Source organism: Siniperca chuatsi, linkage group LG12 (assembly GCF_020085105.1).
Source record: "Siniperca chuatsi isolate FFG_IHB_CAS linkage group LG12, ASM2008510v1, whole genome shotgun sequence".
Taxonomy (NCBI): domain Eukaryota; kingdom Metazoa; phylum Chordata; class Actinopteri; order Centrarchiformes; family Sinipercidae; genus Siniperca; species Siniperca chuatsi.
Window position 1 is genome coordinate 11411649 of NC_058053.1, and position 24446 is coordinate 11436094.

A 24446-nucleotide genomic window follows, 5' to 3' on the forward strand; every position below is an offset into this window, starting at 1 on the left:
ACACTCAGCACGCTGGCTCACTTTTCTGAGTGTGCTCGGGACATCCGGTAAATCATCATTGGAATCATCACCATCTATCACTGGGGAACTCCAACTAATCAGATCAACGAACCTTAATGTAGACAAACAATTACCTAAACCAGCCAGGGGAAGAGCAAAAACCGCTTTCCATCAAGAAAAGCTTCAGTGCCGTCGCTTTTCCTTCAAAGAAGAAATACTCTCCACCCCTGATATAACTGATGCTAGCAGCATATAGGCTAACCTCTTTAGCATTGTGGTTTTCGACAGTGCCCCCTGCCGACTACTTGAACAACCACAGCAGCCAGCCTTAGCAGGGGAACCTGGCACCAGGATGCCACTGCCCCCTGCCACGCAATTCAAGCAACCACAGCAGCCAACCTCAGCAGGGGAACCGGGCACCGGGATTGCTCCCTGCTGCCTACTACAAGCAACTGCAGCAGCTTGCCTCAGCTGGGGCTCCTGGCACCTCACCCAGCGGTCCACTTCCAGCAACCACAGCAGCTGGCTTTAGTCGGGGCATTCGACAATGGGGTGCCAGATCCCCCTGCTGCCCACTTCCAGCAACCGCTGCAGCTTGCTCCAGTCAGGGCTTATGGCACCAGGATGCCAGGATCTTCTGTCTCCCAGTCCCTGCAGCTCTCGTCAGCTGGAGCTTTCTGCACCAGGATGCTGGTGCCCAGCTTTCCTCCACAGCCCTCCGAGCACCATGTTCCTTCCATACTTAACTCTGGTCTTCCCTCCCAACCTATTCCAGCCCAGGACACAAAGGGCACCTCAACTTGAAAGGGAGAACACCCACAGAGTTTGCTTATACTTTCTATATTTTCAGAGATATGGTTCACAATTTCCCACCCGCCGGCAGGAAATGGACCAATGGGCCATCATCCTTAATCTGGCCCTCCATTGGTATGTATTTTGGAGGCGATAGTTTCTACAATATCACATCCACTCTGCCTTCGAAGCCGTAGCCCGTTTTCAGCAGGCCAATGAAGACATGTCAGGGCACACTTGACAGTTAAATTACTGCTGCATCCTTGCCGCAGCCCTCAACATAATAAACAAAGGTCACTCCAACACCCCGTCCATCATGCTGTTCATACGCCGCTTAACTTTGCACTCCATTACTTACCAATACGTTCTTTGCGCAGCTCATGTTCCCGGTCATTCCAATGCCATCACTGACTCTCTCTCTCGTTTCTCATTCCAGAAGTTCAAAAGCTTGGCCCCCCATGCAGATACACATCCAACACTGGTTCCTCCATATTCGGCCCTGACATTCAACATGTAAATCCTACCCTCATACACCTGATCATCAACTCCCAGAACTCAGTCATCAACAACTTAGCGTCCTCTACCCTCTCGTCTTACTGGCCAGCTTGGAAGAGTTTCTGCCACTTTCACAACCAGTACAATATAACCTTCCCATCGTTTGATCTCGTCACCTTGTCCTGTTTTGTTTCTTATGCCCACACCATGATGGTTATCACAACACGCACCATCAAAGTTTACCATAGCGATATCAGCTTCTTCTCCAAACCTCTAACTGGCAGCCCTGGCCCGGCCTCTAACCATCCTCAGATAACCTTGCTTCTCAGAGGACTTAAACATCAAGCCAGCTCAAAATCCTCACCGCCTTCCTCTTACAGCCGACTTGCTGTCAGTCTGCATCCACACCATCCGCTCTGGATACAGCATCCCTCATGTTGGTCAAAGAAGCCATGTTTCTGCTGGCTTTCTTTGGTTTCCTCAGATGCTCTGAATTCACCTCTTCTACCCTTCACTTCGACCCATGCTGTCACACCTTCTCAGACGAAACCACAGTATTCTACCTAAAATGAACCAAAACCAATCAATCCAGCCATTCTACACCTGCTGAACCCTTTCGAGACACTTGCAAACTACTTGCAATTCCAGAAATCCCAGAGCATAACCATGTCAGAACCTGGACAAGTGGCTCCGCGATTCTGGTTCCACCAGCACTTCGGCCACGTACTCTCCTCGTCCGGCATTTCTCTCATTCATTACTCTTGTCACTCCTTCAGGATAGGAGCTGCTACCTCGGCCTCCTGCAATGGCATTCCTGAGGACTTAATACAAATCATGGTCCTCCCAAGCGTATCACCGCTACATTAGTTCTGATCTCAAAGATCTCAGATATGCTCAATCTTGTCTAAAATAAGTGGAAGCTTTTGGGGGTCCATCATGCCTGGGTGCTACGGTGGATTCCCCACCGAAGCTTCCCCACACATAGTAGCCAACCAAGCAAACAGCAAGTCAAGGCTCCCACACAAACTTGTTCATCAATAAATCATTTAAACGTATCCTGTTGATGGTGTTGTCCTTGTTAGTGAATTGGAGCTATCTAGCAGACTTTCAGGAGCAGGACCACACCTCAAGCATGCCACTTCTGGTACTTCCATAATTACCTACCTAACCCATGATTTCTGGAAGGAGGAATTACTCTTGAGTTTTTCACATGTTTTTTTTTTTAGGCGTTTCGAACGTCGCAAACAGAGTGCCTTATAGTCCCATTATATTAAAAAAAAGCATACATCACTACGATTGATATCTCCAAAACCCGGCAACTCACACCACAACAATCTAGATGGATAGATAGCACTACAGGTAAGAGGAAAAATCTGTATGGTGCATGACACAGTAAGTGAGGGAACAGCAATTCACACTAACACACAAGCCCAGCATCCACTGCCTACATGTTCTGTTTCAGCAGTGTATTAGTAGCAGCTATTGTATTGCAGCAGTGGGTTCACATCTCTCAGTATGCATCACCATGCCAAGTGGAAGAGAGATTAGAGTGCAGATTAGCGAGACTCCATTATTTTATGTCCCAAATGGTTTTGAAATTAATGGTCCAACTCAAGAACGTTATTTTCATTTCAATGTTGGCACAATCCACTATAATTATAGGTTTTCACAAAGAAAAGTAATGTGTTCTTAATGGTAGGCTATACTATTCAGGTGCGTAATGCACAGCATATACAGTATGTAACCCTTTTGTTGTTGCCACTTATTGTTATTGTTTTATTATGTTATTATAAATCAATAAGAAATTGTTGGTCCTACAAGCCACACTGGATATATAGTAGCACACGCCTAACTGCCTTTTTGTCCAAAATTAAATAAAAACACAATAAAGAGCCATATTGTTGAATTGGGTGACATATTCCTATCACTATGATGAACATGGCCAGTGTTATAACTGCCAGATGCCTTAGCTACACTTCTTCTGAGTAGCTATGCACACTGTTTGTAAATAAACATGACGGAGTGACTGCAACATTTCTCTTTTTGTCTCTCATATGTTTGAGGAGAGGTGAGATTGTCACAGACCCTTTAGGGTTAATTCAGTAGGAAAAATGTGTTATACGAAATTATAGGGGGGACATGTCTCCCTGTCTTCCTTTTAAATTACACCTTTAGTCCAAGTGCATCTCATATGCAACTGCACTGTTGAGATTAAAAATAGACAAGAGAGATATGGAGGGGAAGTGCCTGGAAGAATAGACAGAAAAGAAGGCTAATCATTTTTCAAACTGATGTTTTCCTCAGGACAAGGCTGGGAGGAGGACAGAGACGCAGCAAAAAGAGAAGAAAAAATCACAATAAGAAATGCTAATATACATTGAAATTAATTAGATGATGTCGAGTCTGATTTTATCTGACAGGGAGGTAATTTGTCTCTCTTTGGCTGCCTGCGGACTATGGCTTTGTGTGTGTGTGTGTTGGTTTTGTAATTGCTTTGTGCCAATGGGGCACCTTCTCTGCGTTGTATGTGACTGTTATGTGAGCATTTTTGACTTCAAAGTAGGATGTGTCAGCTGAATCATACAGGTGAAGGACATAAAGTGCAGTCATAGCTATAGTACCTGGCAGATTTTAAAGCAATATCTTGTGTCATCTAAATGTTTGTTATTGCGTTCTATGATGGCTGACCAATATTACTTTTGAAATCTTTTATTAAAATAATCATGCTGATTTATTTATATAGCACTTTTAGAGGCAACTTTTATAAACGATAGCATTGTTTTTTTAGTTTTTTTAAACAACCTATGTTTACATCTTTCTGACAAGTGACATCATGTGTTCGTGTGAATATTGACTGTCCTCTCTTAGGGGTAAGGGGATAAGTAGTGTGATGTTATATTCTCTTAGACTGAATGTGACGCAAATTTAAGTCAATGTATATATATATATATATATATATATATATATATATATATATATATATATATATATATATTAATTTGAATTTGGCCTGAGTGGTGCCTATTGAAGCAAAGATTCAATTCAATTCAATTTTATTTATATAGCGCCAATTCATAACAGAAGTTATCTCATTGCACTTTTCCCATAGAGCAGATCTAGACATATACTCTTTATAATATTATTTACAGAGACCCAACAAATCCCACCATGAGCAAGCATTTGGCAACAGTGGCAAGAAAAAACTTCCTTAGATGCAGCCACGCAAAGATGAAAGAAAAAGGAGAGAGATGAGGAAAATGACCTGGTGAGCTCTGAGATCAGTCAGAGTCTTTGCTGTCACACAAACCCACACCTTTGACACATGGTCAGTGCACACGCTGCTAGCTAGCGACAGCTACATCATACGTAGTGTCTGTGCACTCAGTACATTGGCTGTGTTATTCACATGCACAATAAATCATATGTTAATTTCATGCTGTCTCTAATGACATGACAAAGCAGTAGTAGTAGTTCCTTGACAAAACATGACATGACAAAAATGTAGTTCCTTCTTGAACAAATCAAGTCCTCATATCTTAACAACAAAACAGCTTGTTAGTCATTGCCTTCCAAAACTTGTTAAAGCTATTCATATGAGCCTCTGAACGTTTGAGGCCTTAATTATGGTTAGGTTAGATTTAGGCAACTTACTACTTGGATAACGTAACGGACAAAGTGTGGTTTAAAGGTTTAAAGAAACTGATGTGACTGATGATAGAAGACAGGATGCAAACTGTGGTCTCTGGTGTCAAAGACACTTTATACACCCTGCCATCCACACCAATCTCTTCCTTAAGGACTTTTGCAGTGGAAAAAAATCTTCCTTTCTTCTTTTCTTTTGAGAGAGGTCAGCCATTATGTCATGAGGACAGCCAAGAAACAGTCAAGATTAAGCAATTGAACAAAAAACCAATGCATTGCTTTTTCTGGTGTGAAAAAGCCTTGAACAAATCTATAAATCACACCAGAAAGTTGTCTCAACTTATGTGGTACATACATCTAAAGTGATCAGAGGCCTTATCACAAAGCTCTTTCTCTTGAGGTTTTCAGCCTTTGTGACTCAGGGGACGGTAGGTTTTTGTTCCAGTGAAAAACAAAAGCAGCTGATTTCTTTGTTCAGTTTCTGATGTCCTGCTCTGAAGGTGCTAGTAAAATGAACTTGTTGTGCCTGGTTGGAATGAAAATCTACACAATGAGTGTACAAATTCAAGCTGCTAGAGTAAATCTAACCTTACAGACACCTTGAAAAGAGACTGTTTACAGTCTCTACCTTTCTCTGAGTTTATTCCAGTTACATGAATTTCACTCTTGCTCTCTTAACCCTTCCTTGGCTTACATCTCAGTGAAAGCCGTTCAGAGGACAGAGAGGTGGTGGACCGAGAGCGGCATAAGAGGTGACCTGGCTTCTCCTCAGTTCTCCCACCAGGCTTTAAACCTATGGCCCTCCACTACAACCATCTACTATGCATCTTCAGCCTTCAGTGGCCCTTGTGGTTTTAGTATGTGAAGGGCTAAATTAGAGTGGGATGTCTTGTAGGAGGATCTCTTAACGCTACTGGTCTAATATGAAGCAAAAATGCTGCAAAAACGAGGTCAGGAAGGAGCCCCTCTTTATTTTAGCAGCTGCTTGGATAACGTGTTTCTTCCTCTAGCAGAAACAAACACAATTGTTTGTCAAGGAAAAGGGTGGGAGCAATCATCAGGTCTTCTTTTGACATGGTGATGAAACATGTAGAAAGCCTACATGATCTATCATTACAGACTGTCATAGTGAACACAATGACGGTACACTCATTGTGAGAGCTGTGGTTTCTGCCAATAGCCATACACTGATTGTCACATTGTCATTTACAAGCAGATTAAGTTCCCAATGAACACACTCAAACATGGTGGATACATAATGGCTGTAATCAGACTTGCTTTGATCATGTTTTGTGTATTCTTGTTGTTTTCTTGTCCTCACATTATTGTTCGAATGCAACGATGGGGTGATGCAAGATGAAAAATTTTGAGGCAGACAGAAAAATTGAAGGAAAACACACACAAGCACCTACACACACATGAACAAAGTCTCTTCCCATTAACTATCCCTGTTCCTACCACAAATAGACAGTCTGTGCTCATTCCTCTAAGGGTTAGAGGTCTCTGGGCTCTTTGTTTGTCTCTTACGCTAAGTGGAGAGAGAAAAGAGAAAGCACTCAGTAGAGTAGAGATCTTCATCAAGGCCAAATAATTTTCCCAGTTACCCATTACTTTCACAGTCAACAGTTTGCCATGTAGATAGCAGAATAAGTCAAGTTTAGTCTGATGGTATTGCTAAGAGAACAGTCACATGGTATCCAAAATCAATAGGTTTCTCGCTGTTGGAAGCATGAAAATATGTTTGAGTTTCAGGTTTTTGGATATTCTCTTTAAAAAAAGTTGCAACCAAAATTAAATAATTAAATAATTCCATTTATTTCCCAATTGATATATTTGTTTTTAGCCACGCTAGTGGTCATTCCACCACTTTGATCCAGACTGAAATATCTCAACGTCTACTGGATGGACTGCTGTGAAACTTGATACTGACATTCATGATGCCCAGATGATGATTGATTTGAAGTCCTGAATTTTCCACTAATGCTATTTTTAGGTCAAATTTCACTTTCTCCAATACTTTGGTTTATGACCAAATTCCTGAAAAACTGACATTTCCATCAGCCTCAGCTGTACTTTGTGTTAATTAGCAAATGTTAGCATTCTAAGATGCTACAATTGTAAACATGTTAAACATTTCACTTGCTAATCATCAGCATGTTAGCATTATCATTGCAAGAATGTTAGCATGCTGATGTTAACATTTTGCCCAAAGCACTGCTGAGCCTACAGCCTCACAGAGTTGCTGGCATTGCTTTAGATACTTAGTTTTATGAAGATGCCGTCACATAACTGACTGTGGGTTGTTTTTACAATGACATGTTGTTGTCAAACCAGTCTTAGGTTTGCTTCAAGTGTAATATAAATTAAAGTCTAAAAAATTTGCCATCTTAGCAATCATAGCAAAACAGTTCAACTAAAGATATTGAAGACGGAGCTCTGGGCCAAGTCTATCTTTCTCAAACCAGCCCCTGGAGGTAATTAAGGCTCTGTGGCACTTGAGACCAAGCTTAATTAACAAAAGGAACTAGATGGAAGAAAGACAAGAACAGCAGATTATATCTTCAACAATAATTGGAAAAAATTGTCCAGGTGAACCAGTGGAACAACAGATATTTACTTTTTTTAAAATTAACTTTCTTCTCCTGTGGGATGTCAGAACAACAAAGTCAATTCCTCAGTACTGTCTGCCGATCAACATCCTTACGCAGAAGCATACAGTTCAAGTCCAATAGTAATCCACTGGCACAATAAAATAATAAAGATGTAACTTCTACCGTATGATTGAATGAGTGTTATGTAGAGTCAAAATAGAAAGTTGAGATGTGCCATTTTTATGTGTGAAAGGACACAATTATGCTTCCACTGTAAGCCAACAAAGAACTGTCATCAAGCCATTATGTTACACATGAATAGAGCAGCATAATTGCAATGGAGAGTTGACTTTAACAATGACGCCTGCTCACTTAAGACTGCTGCTTAATTAAAATGCACCGTTGCCCACAATTGGTCTCATTTATCACTCTGCTCACATGTTATTAGTATATTATATGTGGAAGTAATTTTAAAATCTTACATCATTGCCATTAACTGCAGACACAAGGAAATGCTACTTTGCCTGCTGTGTCCTTGATTAAACTTTAATGTGTGTAAGATGATACTCTTACACACAACATAATTACCTACTCTTACCATCACAATATGGACACTTTTCTTCATATTTGGAGAAACTGTATGCCTGACTGTGTGTTTGATAATAATGTAACAGATCTAATAAATACTAGGCTTGGAAACTCGCAAAGTCAACCCAAATAAACAAGCATGACTTCACATTAACCCATGCAAAAAATATGTATAATAGAGGCCACTGTCTACAACCGAGGGCAACAATATATTTGTCTCATCAGCCCTGCGTGTGACAATAATTGGAAAGCAAAACAATATCATATACAAAACCATAAAACTGATGTAATATTTTTTATTACAATTTTCTTTTAGTGAAATCCACAAAAAGGGGATAAAAAAGGAAAGAAAGAAAAAAGAAAAGGAAATCCAGAGATGATCCATAATAATTTGGAGATCATGATGAGACCAATGATGCAAGTGAGAAGCTCACAAAATTCAACATAAAACATTAAATTCAACTTGGTGGCATCAGTAGCATAGCCAGAATTTATAGTGTGGGTGGGCAATGAGAAAATCAGGTGGGCCTACTGTCAAGACCCTTACCTACAGTATTTTTGAAAAAATATGCAAGTATTACCATAAAATGTAATCACCGATGTTTAATTAAGTTAAATTACAGACACAAGCACGATCAAACTGAAAAGAAAAATTTATATATACATACACATATAGAAAATGTTAGCTAGATCGATAACACCTGACTTACACTAACATAACTCGCAGTGGACAGACACAGCAGCATCAACATTAAACCAGCCCCGGGTTGCCAGGAGCCAAACCTGGCAAGAAAACCACCTCGGTGACATTACTGCATTCCCTGTCATCAAACTGGCCTCCATCGGTTTTGGAGACTGTGTCCGGTTCTGGTCTGGCCATGTTCACTGGGAGGCTGCTAAGTTCTGGAATGGTAGGTTAACTGTAGCTTACATAGCTTGCATACAACTTTATCACAAGGTTCTACAATTTTGCCGTCTACTGACCAAAATCCGAATTAGACGCTAGGTCTGGTTTGGATGTATAAAACCTCTTAAAGCCCACCGGGTCGCCCACTTGAGCTAGTTCTAAGATGCTTGGATCGCGCATACAATATGGACATGCTACACATTGTTAGATCGGTTAGATTCTCCACAATTCAATCATTCACTGAGCACCAAAGTATAATTCATTCAGATTTACCGGCATGGTAAACAAGAGAGAAGAAAAAAAGTGGTGATTGCCCACCTTTGAAGTGGTCATAAAGTCAGAATATGTCTTCCTTTCTAAGGTGGGCTACCGGGGCGTTTTAGATTACTCTGGGTGCAAATCACCCCCTTGTGGCTGAGTTGGGTTGTGAATTCTCTGCCATCATTACCACGGTTGTTGCTGAATTATTCGCTCATTTCAGCTTGACAGCTGTAGTTAAAGGTCGCGTATTAAGCACAAACGGCTATCAAAATAGAGACAGTGGTTGCTTCGCCACAGCGATCTAATTAGTTTACAGTAACTTCACATTGGATAGACTACCAAATAGCAAAAAATAAAGTGTCTTAACAACATAAAAAGTGACAGATGTCAGAAATACATTACCTGGAGATTCAATACGGTATGTCATGTTAGTCCACTTGGTTTGTTTAACTGAAAGGACACTCATCAACACCTATTTCTTTATTTTTCTCTATATAACGACACCGATCATTGATCAGCAACGACATAACATTACCTAACTGGCCATAGGATTTGGGCTCCTAATAGCTAAAAAGCAATACAGTATTCTTATTGGGAGAGACCTCGGAATTTGCATTTACTGCCAGTCAAATTAGAGGGGCTGCTTTCACACAAAAGAGGGTGGGGGCTTGACGCAGGGGCAAAGTACATGGATGCACTGCTCTCATCTATAACCAGTTCTCTTTATACACCCAGTGCTGTGTGCAGCACACCGCTGCATTGTGTTTAATTTAATAATTTAGCTTGGAAAATAGCAATATGGGGCACTGAATTGGATGAATTTACTGTTTATAAGACCACAAATGAGACAAGAATTAGGTTGGAAAAATTAGAACCTTAGATGCTGCCGGTGCGGAGTAGTTCTGGGGGCTGGGCCTTACTGCTTACTGCACAAAAACACACAACTTTTATAACTTTATTCACTGACTTTGGTGAAACTGGATCATATTTTATGGAGAAAATATTTTCCCTCTGATGTCCTCTGGCTGCACTGCCTCTAACAGAGCTAACGGTAGCTGAGGTTAGCAATAGTTAGCGGTTACTTCAGCCACAAGTAAAGCCATCTGTCCATCAAGAAACAAACTAACTTTCCTTCACAACTGAAAAAGCACTTTCTGCGAGACATACTGAACAACCTCCAAAAATTTGAAGTGTATAGTCCTGAGCAGAGTAGTCTCACATAGCCACCATACCTGCCAACATTTAGGTTTAAAAATACAGGAGTTTTTTTTGGTGGTGGCGGCAGAGTGTGGGTGTAACGCCGTCCTGCCCTGACAATGGCCCGTATGCCTGCGCAGAGAGGAGCTGCACACTCGCCCTTTGGATCAGGTTGTGGGTTGCCAGGTTGCGGTGACAGATGGGTTGAAATTATATGTAGTGTGTAGATTGTGTTTCATAGATGACAGGCACCACAGCGGGGACAAAAAACTTAAATGGCTTACCTGTGCTGACTGCACATCCACACTGACATTATTTCACTGCAATCCAATTTAGTTAGTTCTGTTTCAGGGAAAACATGAAGAATGTTCAGTCTGTGTGTCACCACTGATGCTCTGATGATGCCAGGTTTTATCCGATTGACAGTTGAGAACAGTGTACATTTTATCATGTAGGTTGACCAGGTCCTATAGGACACCATTCATCTTGGCAAACGTGTCACTGGTGCTTAACTTGTCCAGTAGGCTACTTCATCAAGTCTCCACCACCGTAGCTGCTGGCTGGCTGATTAGCATCCACACCTGTCTACTTATGAGCTGTCTGATGGGGAAAATAACAGCTTTGAGAATGAGAATTCAAAATATTGCTGCTGCCATTCAGAAACAAAATTATAAACAAGAGCCAAACACATTAAATGTTATATTTTCAGTGGTCACATAATCTAGAGAACATTAAAAAATAGTTATTGACTGGTATTCATTAATTCAGAATTGATGTGAGTATATATGTGTGTGTAAAGCCCTGTGATTGGGTCTAGGCCCGCACGTGGCACACATGGGTATAGGACATATAGGATATTATATTATGTGGTGATACTGTATGCTTATATGATGACAACAAGCAATGCATTGTCAAGATAAAAGATGGCAAAATCATCTATCAATAGTGTTTACTAAAGGTTAACATACACAGAGTAGACAACATCATCAATCTCTCAACACGTTTGGCCACTTTAAGTGAAAAACGAAAGACTGGTTGGCAGTTGTAGGATTTACAAATTTTGCACAATTGCATAAAATACAGCTTAGCAAAATTGTGCTCTGGCAATAATTATGGACCTGCTTGTACTCGGGGAATGTGTGGCTGCACAGGGTTAAATTATTGGCCAAAATGTTAAAGTAGTTGTTACAGAACCTCTGGCTGCTCATGTCTTAATTTTATTGCCTGAGTAGTGAGTGAGAGTTCAAATGTATCTGTCATCTGTGGGTGAGACTCTAGGCCATTTCAGGAAAGACAAGAAGAAGCAGAGGGGATGTCCAACAAATAACATCTAGGCCACTAAATATATATTTTATCTCTAAAACATTGAAATGAGGGAAGCATTTCAAAGTTGGCATGGACTTGAGTCAGTAATGGCAATGCCACACATGCAAAAAGGCACCCTTTCACTAAAGATATATTCAGTCATCACAATGTATCTTTCATTATTGGAAGTGAAGGAAAATATAAATGAGTTGTAATGACAACTTTCGCATTTAAAATGACAATATATTTTGAACAGGAGCCTCTCTGTGTGAATATTACCTTGCCTAACAAAGCAAGTGATAAACACTAAATGCTGCAGCACATATTCAACAGTAATCAGATGAGCTGTATTTCACAAGCAGTATGCAAATGACCAATGAGATTGCCTTATTAATCTTAATGTGTGTGTTGTCACCCACTACTTAGTGAAATGCTGGACAGTTTTAGATCGTCCCAAGCTTGAAATGACAATATTTGAATGTAGCCAAAATGAAGTAGGGCCTAGCTTGTGCAAATCTTCCATAACCACTGATTAAATTCTAACATGCCCAATAAATCATTTAACTTAAATGAATTTGGGGTAGTTTGATTTATGTTATGTAACTAATCAAGCATTCAGTGTCATGATATAATTGTGCAACATTGGTTGTATACTTTGCCTCTTGGGTCATTTCATTGAATGTTATATGACCCTGATATGGATTCCTGCCTGTTCTGTTCAAGAACAGTACAATATGCAGCACAATTAGTGCCAACTCATTATGGACATATTTCAAGATGCTAATGCAATCATGGCAATGTAATCATACACATAGGTCCAGATACTCAGGTAATCGTGGCAAGAGAAACATGTCTTGATCCTGAACCCACTGAATCAACTTTGTGTGTGTCCTTTCTGTCTTCTGTCTAAAACTTGTGTTTACAATTGCACAGCTCTCTTTGTATCTGGTTGTGGCACATTCCCAGTACAGATCCTTCTGACTTGGATCTCTCCCTCTAAATGAGTTAGGGCCTTATTACAGTACACAGCATACATTTTGAAGGCTGAACAACACAGGGCGAGTTGCACTGCCTTATTCTGTTAAAGCTTACAAAGCAGAGCCACTTGCTGACTTTTTTTGTATTCTTGCAAGAAACCATGGCGTCAGCTGATGATTAGGTGTTAGCCTCTCAACCACCCGTTCATTGTGCTCAATAAGATTAACATGTGATGGATAGGGTTGAAAATCATATGGCAGAATTGTGTGTTAATGATTATAGTACTAGAAACTAGGTAGCTTGCTAGTTACATATTAGCTAGCTCGAAAGTGAGCCAGCTAGCTCATCAACTGAAATCAAAGCACACACTCCATTATGTATCTCAGCTGACTGCAAACGACACCCCTGGGATGCAATGCATTTATTATTTTTTTTTTTTTTACAGAGAAATAACTTATAAAAGAGCATTAGGAGAGACTCTCAAGGGGTCACTATGAAGGAGGGGTAGTTTTAAAAAGTCTTGCTAGCTTGGCTACTTGTGCTGTCAAAATGGCAGTGGAGAAACCTTGAAATGTATAAATGTGTACAGAAAAGAAAATTAGTGAGCTTTGCAACCTGTATCTCTCTGTTATCTTACTGTATTTATGTTTTTTAAGTGACACTCTACACTTTCATGTTGAAATGTAACCATTTTTATACCAAATTGCTTTTTTACACTTTTTTTGGTACAAATTGTACAAATATGAACTCTTAGTGGTTTAAAAATTCATAATACAAAGACTAACAATTGACCTTGTTTGCAGTTCAGGGTGTCCAGTCAACAGTTTACAGATACAATGGCCACCGACGGAGAAAAGGCTTTTTGGGTCGCTGGGGTTTTCTTTGTAGCAGTACCACTGTTTGCCACGGGGACAATTGGCACGAAGACTGACCTGCCATGCCATGTCTTACTTCATCCATTGTCGAGATAGATGGCACAAATTTGCCTGTCAAAGTTCACCGAAGTTCACCGAAATTCACCTTCAGGTAACCATTCTGCACGAACTTAATTCAGCACAGATTGTGGTGATTCCATTCAAATCATGTAGTCTTCTAAATGCTGGTGTGGCCGGGTTCTAAAGATTTACATGAAACTAACTAGAAAAGACCCCTCCCCTTTAAGCTTAAAATGCATACTGTCTGATTGGGTCCCAATGTAAATGTACAAGCGTGTATGTGAGTATGCAATTAACTGAGCACCTGCACACATGCTTCTTGGCTGATTCATGGGCAAACCACTTACTGTAGAGGCCATGTGAAATACTGGCAGTAACAGTATCAGGGTGCATTTATTGTGTCTGCACTATAAGAAACCAGATTCACTGAGAATCAGGCAGGATTTATTACCGGGTTGTCTACATGTTGTCTAGTATGATGCTTTAGTGTGTGTGTGTGTGTGTGTGTGTGTGTGTGTGTGCATTCCTGGAGAGATTGTGGCCTCCAGAGACAGACAGCCTGTGAAGAGAATCCAATATGCTGTTCCATAATGAAAGCTTTCAAGGGGGATGGCAACACTGCTTAGTGGGCTTTGTACAGTCCATTCAATCAGAGGCTGCCAACATGCTGGGATTTAGAGGCAGCCGCCACCACTGGCTCTCTGAGAAAAAGAGATAGCAATGCCCAAACAGTGGGAGCAAGACAAAACAAGTTTTAGAGCTTTGGTGTTACTTCTTTCATTTTAAATTATAACATTACAGTATAATTGCATCAGATGATAGGGTGTGATTGTCTGAAACGGCTGCGCAACAAGTAACCATCTGCTCTGGTGAAATATCCACAGCAGGTCTCATCTACATTTAAGGTTGCATTGCTTAGTTGCTGTGATAATTGGTTCACTAACCTGGGACAAGACAGCAAAACCTCTAGCAGGAGAGAGTACAGAGTGTGTACATGACACCAAATGGCAAACTGTGGAAAAATGATTTCTTGCTGGAGCAAGCAAAACTGACTTGCAGCCAATTCTTAAACCTCTGCCTTTGGAAGTGTTTACAACAGCACATATTAAAATAGTTGCACATGGAAACATGTAGTCAGTAAAATGGTTTTGCTGTGCTGTAGAGGTGTTCTGGTAAAGATTGAAACACTGTCAAATACAGCCTTCACTTTTATCTGCTGAGAAGCATCAGTCAATTGATTCATCTTTAAGATCATTTACATTCAACTGTGCCGATCATCCCTCATATCAGATAAAAATCCATACACTTTGTCAGGGGGGTTGGTGCGAGAGTGAGAGGAGCGGCAGTGACAGATTGTTTCACTCACACTCTATTACCATCTTAAGGCAAGTGATTTGACTTTGCATGGAGCAAAGGCTCCAAGATGCCGATCTCGTTATTGGATTTCCTATGATAATGCCATAAAATGTCATCGGCTGGAAAAGAGATGCATCTATCATGCACGAGCAAGTGTCAGAAGTAATGACACTTTATTATTGGCGCTCCTGTGTGATTTTACCACAAGTCTACAAGTTTGTGTGTGCGTGTGTGTGTCAGAGAGTAGCTTTTAATGTGAAAAAAAATTGGCTGAAGAATAGAAGGTGTGGAGTGGGGCTACTGTGCTGTCTGACTCCTTGCTCTTTCAAACCTAAAGGCATAACCTACTGAATGGTGAGAGATGTCTGCAGCTCGGCCCCATCTGGGCAGAATGAAGATGTCATGCTGTGACTACAGGCTACACAACACTCCCATGTGTCTGGCTGAACAACTCGAGAACGGGCTGACATTTGAAGTAAGGAGGTGTAAAGGGCCCTCAAAACTGTAGAGGCTGAGTTGGAAGTAGCACCGGATCCCATCTAGAGGGGGATGAAGACAGATGGCCACAGTAAAGCCAATAGAATTTGGAAATAAACATTGGAATGATTTATGGGAACTCTGAATTTCTCACTTCTGTTATTCCAAATTTGAGTGGACAATTTGTTAAAAATGATGGATCATTTTTTTAATAATTGGAATGACACAGAGTGAGAGGTGATCATCATTGCTAAAATAGAGATCCCTTGTGAAATGCAGACTGTTTGGATTTCCACTGTGGTCCAATTGGGGTATGCCCCCAATGTATACCCCAATAGGATCCTGTGGGATCCAGTGCTAATTACGAGTCAAATCTAATGGGGTTTTAACTTTCATAGGGGTCCCATTGGGACATTGGGGTGTCCCCATTGGGGCATACCCCAATGTAGTTAGTTTTACCCATCATAATAACATTACACTTGCAGCAATGTTAAGGCCTAGAAAATGAGCACAATCCATCTTTAAATATTGACTGATCTTTATTCATATTGAATTAAAAATATAGTTTTGACAGATTCATGTAACAAAACAGACGGAATATGTATTTAAATGTTCTAGCTCGGGAAATGTGTCAAATAACCAGTGAAGAAAAAGTTTAAAACTGGTAATATGTGACAAGGTATGAGCTATAAAACTTCTCAATCATTCCGATGAGTCGATACAAAGCAATGATAATTTGTGATCATTTTACGATAGATAATTCCTCCAAACTTCAATGTACTTTTAAAAAGACACTTTGGAGAAGCTTGCCAAATTGACCACTTTACCAAATATATATGCAAATGCTGGATATTGTAAATGACAGGATTGCCACCAAAGTCATCTGTGCTTATACACTTTCCAATGGTAAGTGTACAACAGGGCTATAGTATTCTGTAGGTGATAGGCAATATACAAAAATTATGACTACATTTAAGTAAACCAAAGTTGATACTGGTTAAAATTCTAACTTTTGAAAACAAAATCGCAGTATTCATCATTACTTAAGTCTGCAGCATTATCAGAAAACAGCACAAAACTTTTAGTTGTCTGGCTCACTTCCTGCATAAACAACACAGGTTTTGCTTGAGCCTTCTATAATTGAAATATCTAATACAACTGACAGTATATTCCAATTGTCAATCTGTGTGTCCATAAAATGGTCCTACAATACTGTTTTCCCTGAAAGATTTAGATAGTGAATTAAACAAACCACTCAGTTTATGAGCATCAGCAACACTTTGTATCAGAATTGTGATGCACTTCATCACTTCTAACACATTTGCTATGCCACAAAGAAAACAGTTCAACAAGATGATTTTGGTGCCAGTCCTCACATCAAATATTAGGTAAGGTGACAAATGGGCCAAATTCCCAAAAAATCCTGTAAAGATCCTGTGAAATGGAAATATTAACTTCCTGTTAAGCTTTGACTTCTGGAAAAAAGTCAACATTTATGTCCTGATAAAGCCAAAAAACTTAACCTACTAACCTCTGTACAAGCAAATATCAGTCATTTAAATGATCATTCCAGCCTGTCTTCTATTTTGTCTCTCAAACACCCTTAAATCACTCTGCGGGCTGTAACATGATATTGCTACACCATTCAATCAGTATTGCCCCAAATGGATGAAGAGCTGAATATCATCTAAAATTAAACAATGGCTGAACTCAGTGCAAATGGAAATTAAACTACTTCAGGAAATATAGTATAGGTCCTTAAAACTCAGGGTGTAAAGTGACACTGGTGGATTAATAACATTGGTTAGGAAAAGACTAAGAGAAAACGGGGATGAAATATTGAATATTCATTAGTATTGCAACAGCATTTTTAAGAGTGTACAAAATATTTAAAAAAATCTGAAGAGGTGGATAATACTGAGAGAAGTGTGGAGGGTAGTGTAGGTATAATACACCCAATAAAAAAAAGAAAAAAATGTTCACTCCTACAAAGTGAGCAAGAGTAGAGGTCGAAACACAAAATCCACCAAGTTGTGCTGAAAACACAATCACATAATTACAGGGTAAATGATGGGGTGGGGGTGACAAGAGACCCTGCAAGCATTTTTAAATCAAGTTCACTCTTCAAATTACATTTACAGAATATATATATTTATATATATATATAAACTGTATATATATTTATATACATACAGAAAAGATATTCCCCAAAGAAAAAAATGAAGGTACAGTAGACCACTAAAAATGCAACGATGCAAGGAGAAATAAAAACAAACAAAAAATATCTTCAGCTGGAAAAAGAAGCATCATTGTCCTATTTACAGATTCACCTGGCCACCTTTTACCTACCTATAAAAATACTTTCCAGTTTTTAATTTTTTAAATTTTTTTTTTAACAATGGTAAAACTGTTGAGTGACCCATTATCTGAATGTCTTTGTCATTTGGTTAAAAGACAATTATTAATTCCATTTTACAGTTTTACCGTGAATACATTGTAAACTGTGCTTACTCAGCCACCATCATGTACCCCAGTTTTGATGGCATGGTAAAATATGCACACATAAATCAGTATAAAATCAGAGGATGACAGCCAAACACAGTTTGATTCTATTACAATGGCAGAATATGTGTTTGTCAGCTAATTTATGGTTTCCCTTTAAAAATGTGATTTGATGATGCATAGACCAAAACTTTTTCTATTTGAGCAATTAATAGTGAAGTTCTCTGAAATGTAATGCATGTTTATCCGATACAGTAAGCTTATTTAGACCACAGGTGGATTGATATTACCGATGCTGTGAAAAATGTCCTCATGATATGAATAATCAAAGCATAGAAAAGTGAAATAGAGCACACTCTATAAATACAGTGGCTGTGTCCCACTTCAGGGGCTGGACCCCGCAAAGTCCTCATTTCTGGGCCGGATGTGTCTTAATGGTCCAACATGGGCTGTTCTATTTCAAAGGTCCCACAAAATGTGACATTTGGAGGACACAACTGGTTTATAATGCCCAGTCCTCAATATCCCACAATCAAATTTGCACCAGTCAGTTTTTAACCTGAGTGGTCAGGCATTCCTCGCCGACTCATAAAACTGGGAAGTATCATTACTTTAATTAACTAGTTAAAAAAATCACTGCAAGGTATAAATAATGGAAGCTAACTATGAACTCCACTGTTTATTCTCATTTTCAGCCTGGACATATTAATCACAGGGGGTTAGAAGTGGAGGTTATTTTGATATTTGCACTATTAAGCTGGTCTTAACTGCCAGTCCAGCCATCGTGTGTTGAAGTAATATAAGAAAATCATACTGTAAAGTCAGGTATTGTGAAACCTGTCCTTAATCATTGGTATTTAAATGTCTTAGGCTGTCTGAGGGAAACTGCTTGGTGAGAAACTTGCAAAAGCTTAATGAGTTGATGAGGAGCACCTGAACACAACATTAGTTTTGGTCTTTGTTAATCTAGTTTCATTTAGCAACAATATACAGGTTAAGCCTGGACTTCAGTTCCTCTGAAGGGTAAACATCTAGCCCCTGAGTTGGGACATAGCTGGTAATTGTTTTAAAGTTGATTAGAGATCATGACAGACATAAGACGATGAAGCCTTCAAACTGGATATCAAAAAACTCTCTGTTGCCACAATGACACCCTGAAGAGCAAAAAACTAGAGTAAAAACAAAACTTTACACACCATTTACAATATTCTTGTATAACATTTGTTTAAAATACATTAAACCCTGAAACAAAGGTAGATGCACAAAATAAATAGAACTGTTACTATAAGGCCGATTTACTGGATGAGCAGTTAGTATTGAGAGGGAGTTATTGTGCTCCTTTAAATAAGTACTGTATCTATGAGGCTTACCTTTACACAGAACATCATATCTTTTCACATGAAACTATGACTCATGCTAACATTTGACCACTTTTCCTTTCTAGATTGTTTTAGTCTTTGTTCGTATTCACTCCACACATAGCTGCTTTTCGCTTTCACTGCTTCAGCTGCAGAACAGTGTTTGCTACATACAATTCTATAGTGACCTCTGAGGAGAAGAAAGAATGGCAATCAACTTCAGTCTCCTCTGCCAGTTACAGTGCACTTGCACCTTCTCCCCTGCTAGCTTTTGTAACATTGATGCATTGGTCGGGTAACATTTCTGGAATGCTAATACCTTAGTTTTAAACCCACTGCAGGATTACAACCTATTGCCTGTCGTTCAGGGTTTCTCAGCTGGTGCACTGGGTAAGATGTTGGGTAACATGATTTCCCCACAGAACAAGGGAAAGTGGATGAATTAGCATTCAAAAACCTAAAGCCCCTTGTGATGCTGGCTGGCTGAAAGCCAGCAGGTTTTCTCCTCCAGAAGACTGGCTTTATTTTTCCATAGAGATCCATTACGAAGCCTTTGGGTGACTCTTCACTGCTGTAACTGCACTTAAACACACGGCCATACAGTAGTCTACAAGCACTACAAGTAATACCTTATGGGTGATGGTAAAAATAGACTTACATAACTGACTTTTAACTCTAAAAACAGAGAGAGGACACTTTCATTTCACACATTTACACAAAGAAAGTATACATAATTGTAAGCTCAAACTAGTAAATCTAAAATCAGCAGAACAATCAAGATCTCAGAAAGTGTGAGAGAACAGATCTAGCACAACTAAATCAAAGTAGTAACAGAGCAATGTCAGTGATACTTAACACCGTGCGAACTTCAAGACTGACCATTTAAACCCTGGCCCCCCAACCTATAAAATTCACATTTCTGTTGAGCTGTACATCTCAGCAGTGTGTCTACTGTGGTATCATAGCACTAGTCTGTCTTCCATTATACTTTTATTTCAGTTGCTTTGATGTCCCTTTATGATGTGGCAACTTGTGCCTCAGCTGGAGCTCAACTGGATGATTATTATTTCCCATAAAACCTGAGAGGGGGAGACAACACTGTGCCAGGGCAACATCTGTGTTTTGGACAGTAAATCATCAGCACTGCTTGTCTGAATCTTCCCTCTGCCTGGTAATTTTATTGTAGAGGCACAAGGTTGAGTAACAGTAGTGTGTATTGGTATGTCAGCAGTGAAACATGCACAGGAATTAGTCGGTCTCCAAATTTTATGATATAATTACCTATTACTTAGGGTGGGCGATATTGATAAAATCTCATGTCAAGGTAGGTTTGATTAATAATGCAATATCACTTTATATCATCATAAATGTTCTGGAAATTCAGAAATTATAAACGGAAATGTTTGTTTTTGGTTAAAGGGGCACGCCACCAATTTTACACATTTTGGTTTACTCATCACGAGATGTACTACTCGGCCTGTGAATGAAAACAGTTGTATGTCTTCTCTAGCTCAGGAGGAAGCTTTCTAAAGTGAGAAAATAACCCTTGTGTTTTAATCGATGTCATCAGGGCTATCTCTGCTTGGGCTTGAGACTTAAATTTTTTAACAGAAAGCCTGCATTACACTGGAGTTGTGGGGTTTAGGAGGTAGAAGGAGTCAAATGAATTGAGTTCTATTGAGTTGCATTGTGGGAATTGTAGGATGTTGTGTGTTTGGAGCTTAACCCATACTAGGGACTTAGAGTCAGGATATATTGGCCTCCGCTCCTTCAATTTTGACCATTCTTTTTTAAATATGTCTCTTGTGAGTCCCCCAACTTTATGGAAGCACATTGCTAAATTGCTGGAGTACCCCTTTAATCCAATAAATTAAATACCTAAACATTCAATGAATTGATGCAAAAATCCTGTAAATCAAATATTGTTAGCAGTGCCTGCAATAGTCTAGTAAAACAAGAGATATCAAAGGGATAGCTAACTGGGTATTAACGGTATTGAAAAATTTACATATTTCTGTCCCCTGATGTTGGACATCGTTGAATATCGCCCAACCCCACCTATTACTATTATGATATTCTTTAGAGTGCGGGGATGCTGCTTTGTTAGTAAAATGCCTTATGAAACAGATAACATGGGGCCTCATTGCAGTGGAAACTATCTATTGGCTCACTGTAAATTATAGTTGCAACATGATGGGAAAAAATTAATGAATTGCTGTGAGAATAACAGCAAAGTCATTTGGCTGTGTCAGAGCATTAAGTGCTATGAAATTATCAACCCCAGCCTAAATTAGGCTTCAAAGTCATTTGACAACAGATGCTAGTGGTCTCCATCAGAGTTTACTGTGGCATCTGGCAGTAGTGTATGAGTACAGAAAGCTAGCCATCAGTGGATTCAGTGATAACTTGTGATGTCTCACCATTAATGTCAAACACCAATACAAAAGAAAGTGTCCCGTTTTTTTCATAGTGTTCCATGGTAAAAATGTGGAGGAGGCCTCCTTAGACAGTTTTAACAGTCTCTCCTCCTTAACCACCTTAACCCTAAGAGACAGAGCAAGGCCCTATAGTCTTGACTACATGGTCAAAGTTAATTTTCTATTTTTATGACATAAAATAGTATGAACACAGAGAGGTGCAAAATAAATCTTTTATCCTCATCTTTTGATATACTTCAACATCTTTCCAGACACAGCTTGCTCCACAGAGCCTTTTTCTGGGATTGTGTCTGTCTGGTAATGACATGTAATTGGCTTATTTACAGCTCTGCATGGTTAGCCTCTTTTCCATCTCCACAGTGCTCTTTCTTGGCTGGGTATCTGTGCTGTTTGCGTACGAATAAGTGTAAGACAAGGTGATTAGTCACCTTGTCTTACACTTATTCGTACGCAAACAGATCCCTGATGCCTAAAAAGAAAAAGAAAAAAAAAATGAATCAAAACAAAAACTATGCTCTGATCCAGCTTCTAAAATATTATATTATTCCCTCATGTTCGGTTTATATGCTCTCCATCATCCTCACGCTCCTTTCTCTGTTAAAAGATTTGTCCATTCCCAAGCACCAGTTCCATTGAAACATTATTCCTTATACTGCAGTTACCATTGGTTATGTCAGTCACAATGCTGCTTACAATGATCTTAAGAAGGTAAGTTTACTTGCTGGCTCTTCAGACTGGATTGGTGTGGATGAAAGAGGGACAAGAGGGATACCGATGTGGGAAGTTAAGGGTTGTCTTCTGAGCGATCAACCTTTTAAATCCCAACCTGGCCATGTCAATAATCTGTCGAAAGATTTCCACCAGGTACTGGGTGATGTCACAGCTTCCCACAAGACCATGGTGACATTTATTTTCCTGCTGACCCCTTTTTCTGTGCTGTGCCACTGACTGCCATTATCGGCACACTCTGTCTTCCAGCACAAGGTCAATTGAGCTGTCCCTCCAGAATATATTTCAAGTGGCAGCAGGCTTATCAGTCAGTTTGTGTATATTTACTTATGGATTAATGTATGGTTATTATTGGTGTGTCGAGGCTGCAGGCATGTTAAAATGTTTTAGGTATGATATGAGCTGTTTGTGATAAATGTTTGAATTCGATTACTGGTGCAGCAACGTGTAAAAGTCAAAGAAGCGTGTGGGCAGGCATGCAAGCCACTGACTTACAAGGTTTGCTGGTAAGTCACGACACAACTCCATGTGCATGTGATGTCATGTGATAGACTGCACACAAGCGATAGCAATGTGTGCATACTGCAATGTGTAAAGCTAGCTGGGTGGAAAATGTACTAAAAGGACATGGTGAACTGTAATTCATAGGTGGATAAAGAAAAGCATGTAAGGTCATGGTGATAATTCTCTCTTTGGGCTAACCTCAATAAATTTCTCCTTTTTCTCTTATTAAATATCTCATTTCAGTCTTTCATTTTGTTGTTTTTGTGCCTCTCTGATAATAAAGATGGCAGGACAGTGTGCTCCAGAACAGAACCAACCTCGAAGAGATGTGTCTACTTGCTTTTACGTGTCATGGCCAAGGATGGAGCTAAAAAAGATGGATATCAAGTGAGGTTGTCAGTGACTGGTATTGTAGTCCTGTCAAGAAAAGGCAGAACCTCAGAGTGAGAATAAAAGACTTGCAATCAGACATAACAGAGAGACGTGTTCAGGAAGGGTGCAAAGAAAACCCAGGTTGAGAAGTACTGCATGGAAACGAGAGGATTGTTCAACGTCCATTCATCTCCACCCCTATCTCTCTATTCATCCCTCCATTGTGCTACAGGTGAGTCACTACACTACAGTGTTCCTCTGTCTGTATGGAGGGGGTGGCAACACATTGCCAGCTTTCATAGCAGCCTCGGACAAATACTCCTGGTTTTCTGCCACAGCAGGGCGAATGCGTCCATTCTGCCGGTAGAAGAAGCGTGTGCTGCAGTCCTGCAGGTACTCAGGGTTGTGCAGTGAGGACTTCGGGGGTAGACTGTGCTGCCAGTATTCAGGATTGTCAAAAGTGGCCTTCTTGCCTTTCTTATCAAACATGATGGTGCTGCTGGTGATGCCTGAGTGCACAGCGTGTCCTGAATGCCCCGGATGCAGGGTGTGTGATGGATACGATGGGTGGGGGAGGTGGCCAGGGGGTACCACATATCCAGAAGAAGAGACCGTGTGGGTTGATGTTGATGGGTTGACTGTCTGCGATATTGATTGGGCAGCAGAGGACCCAGGGCCAGAGATGGAGACTGCACCAACCAATCCGTTCTTGTCCCCAGGGTTAAGGAAGGTATTCAGGTACAGTGGCTCGTTGACATACTCATCGTCCCCGTGGGTGGACTTACTCTTGGGTGCAGCAGCAGCTCCAGCCATGTGCAGGGTGTGGCAACCCGCTCCATCAATCACTGCGTGGACGTCACCATTCCTACGACGTGTGACAAAAGGGTTTTCCTCTACTGGGTTGAGATAGTCTGGAAAGAAAAAGGTGATGGTAAGATTAGCTAAGATCTTTTCATCTCTTGATGCTACAGCTATTGTAGCTACTAAAAAGTCATATATATAAAGTCATATGTAAAACT

The 24446-nt window shown here is 40.0% G+C and overlaps 1 protein-coding gene across 2 annotated transcripts in view; it reads right to left on the bottom strand.

The window, feature by feature from the left end:
* Window positions 1–16044: 16044 nt before the first annotated feature.
* LOC122885592 (receptor tyrosine-protein kinase erbB-4-like) overlaps window positions 16045–24446 on the bottom strand; it is a 329729-nt gene continuing 321327 nt past the window's right edge. For both annotated transcript variants that reach the window (XM_044216868.1, XM_044216867.1), the window contains exon 28: window positions 16045–24338. In XM_044216868.1, coding sequence (XP_044072803.1) covers window positions 23668–24338 — 671 coding nt within the window. In that variant the 3' untranslated portion in view covers window positions 16045–23667. The remainder of the gene's footprint in view (window positions 24339–24446) is intronic.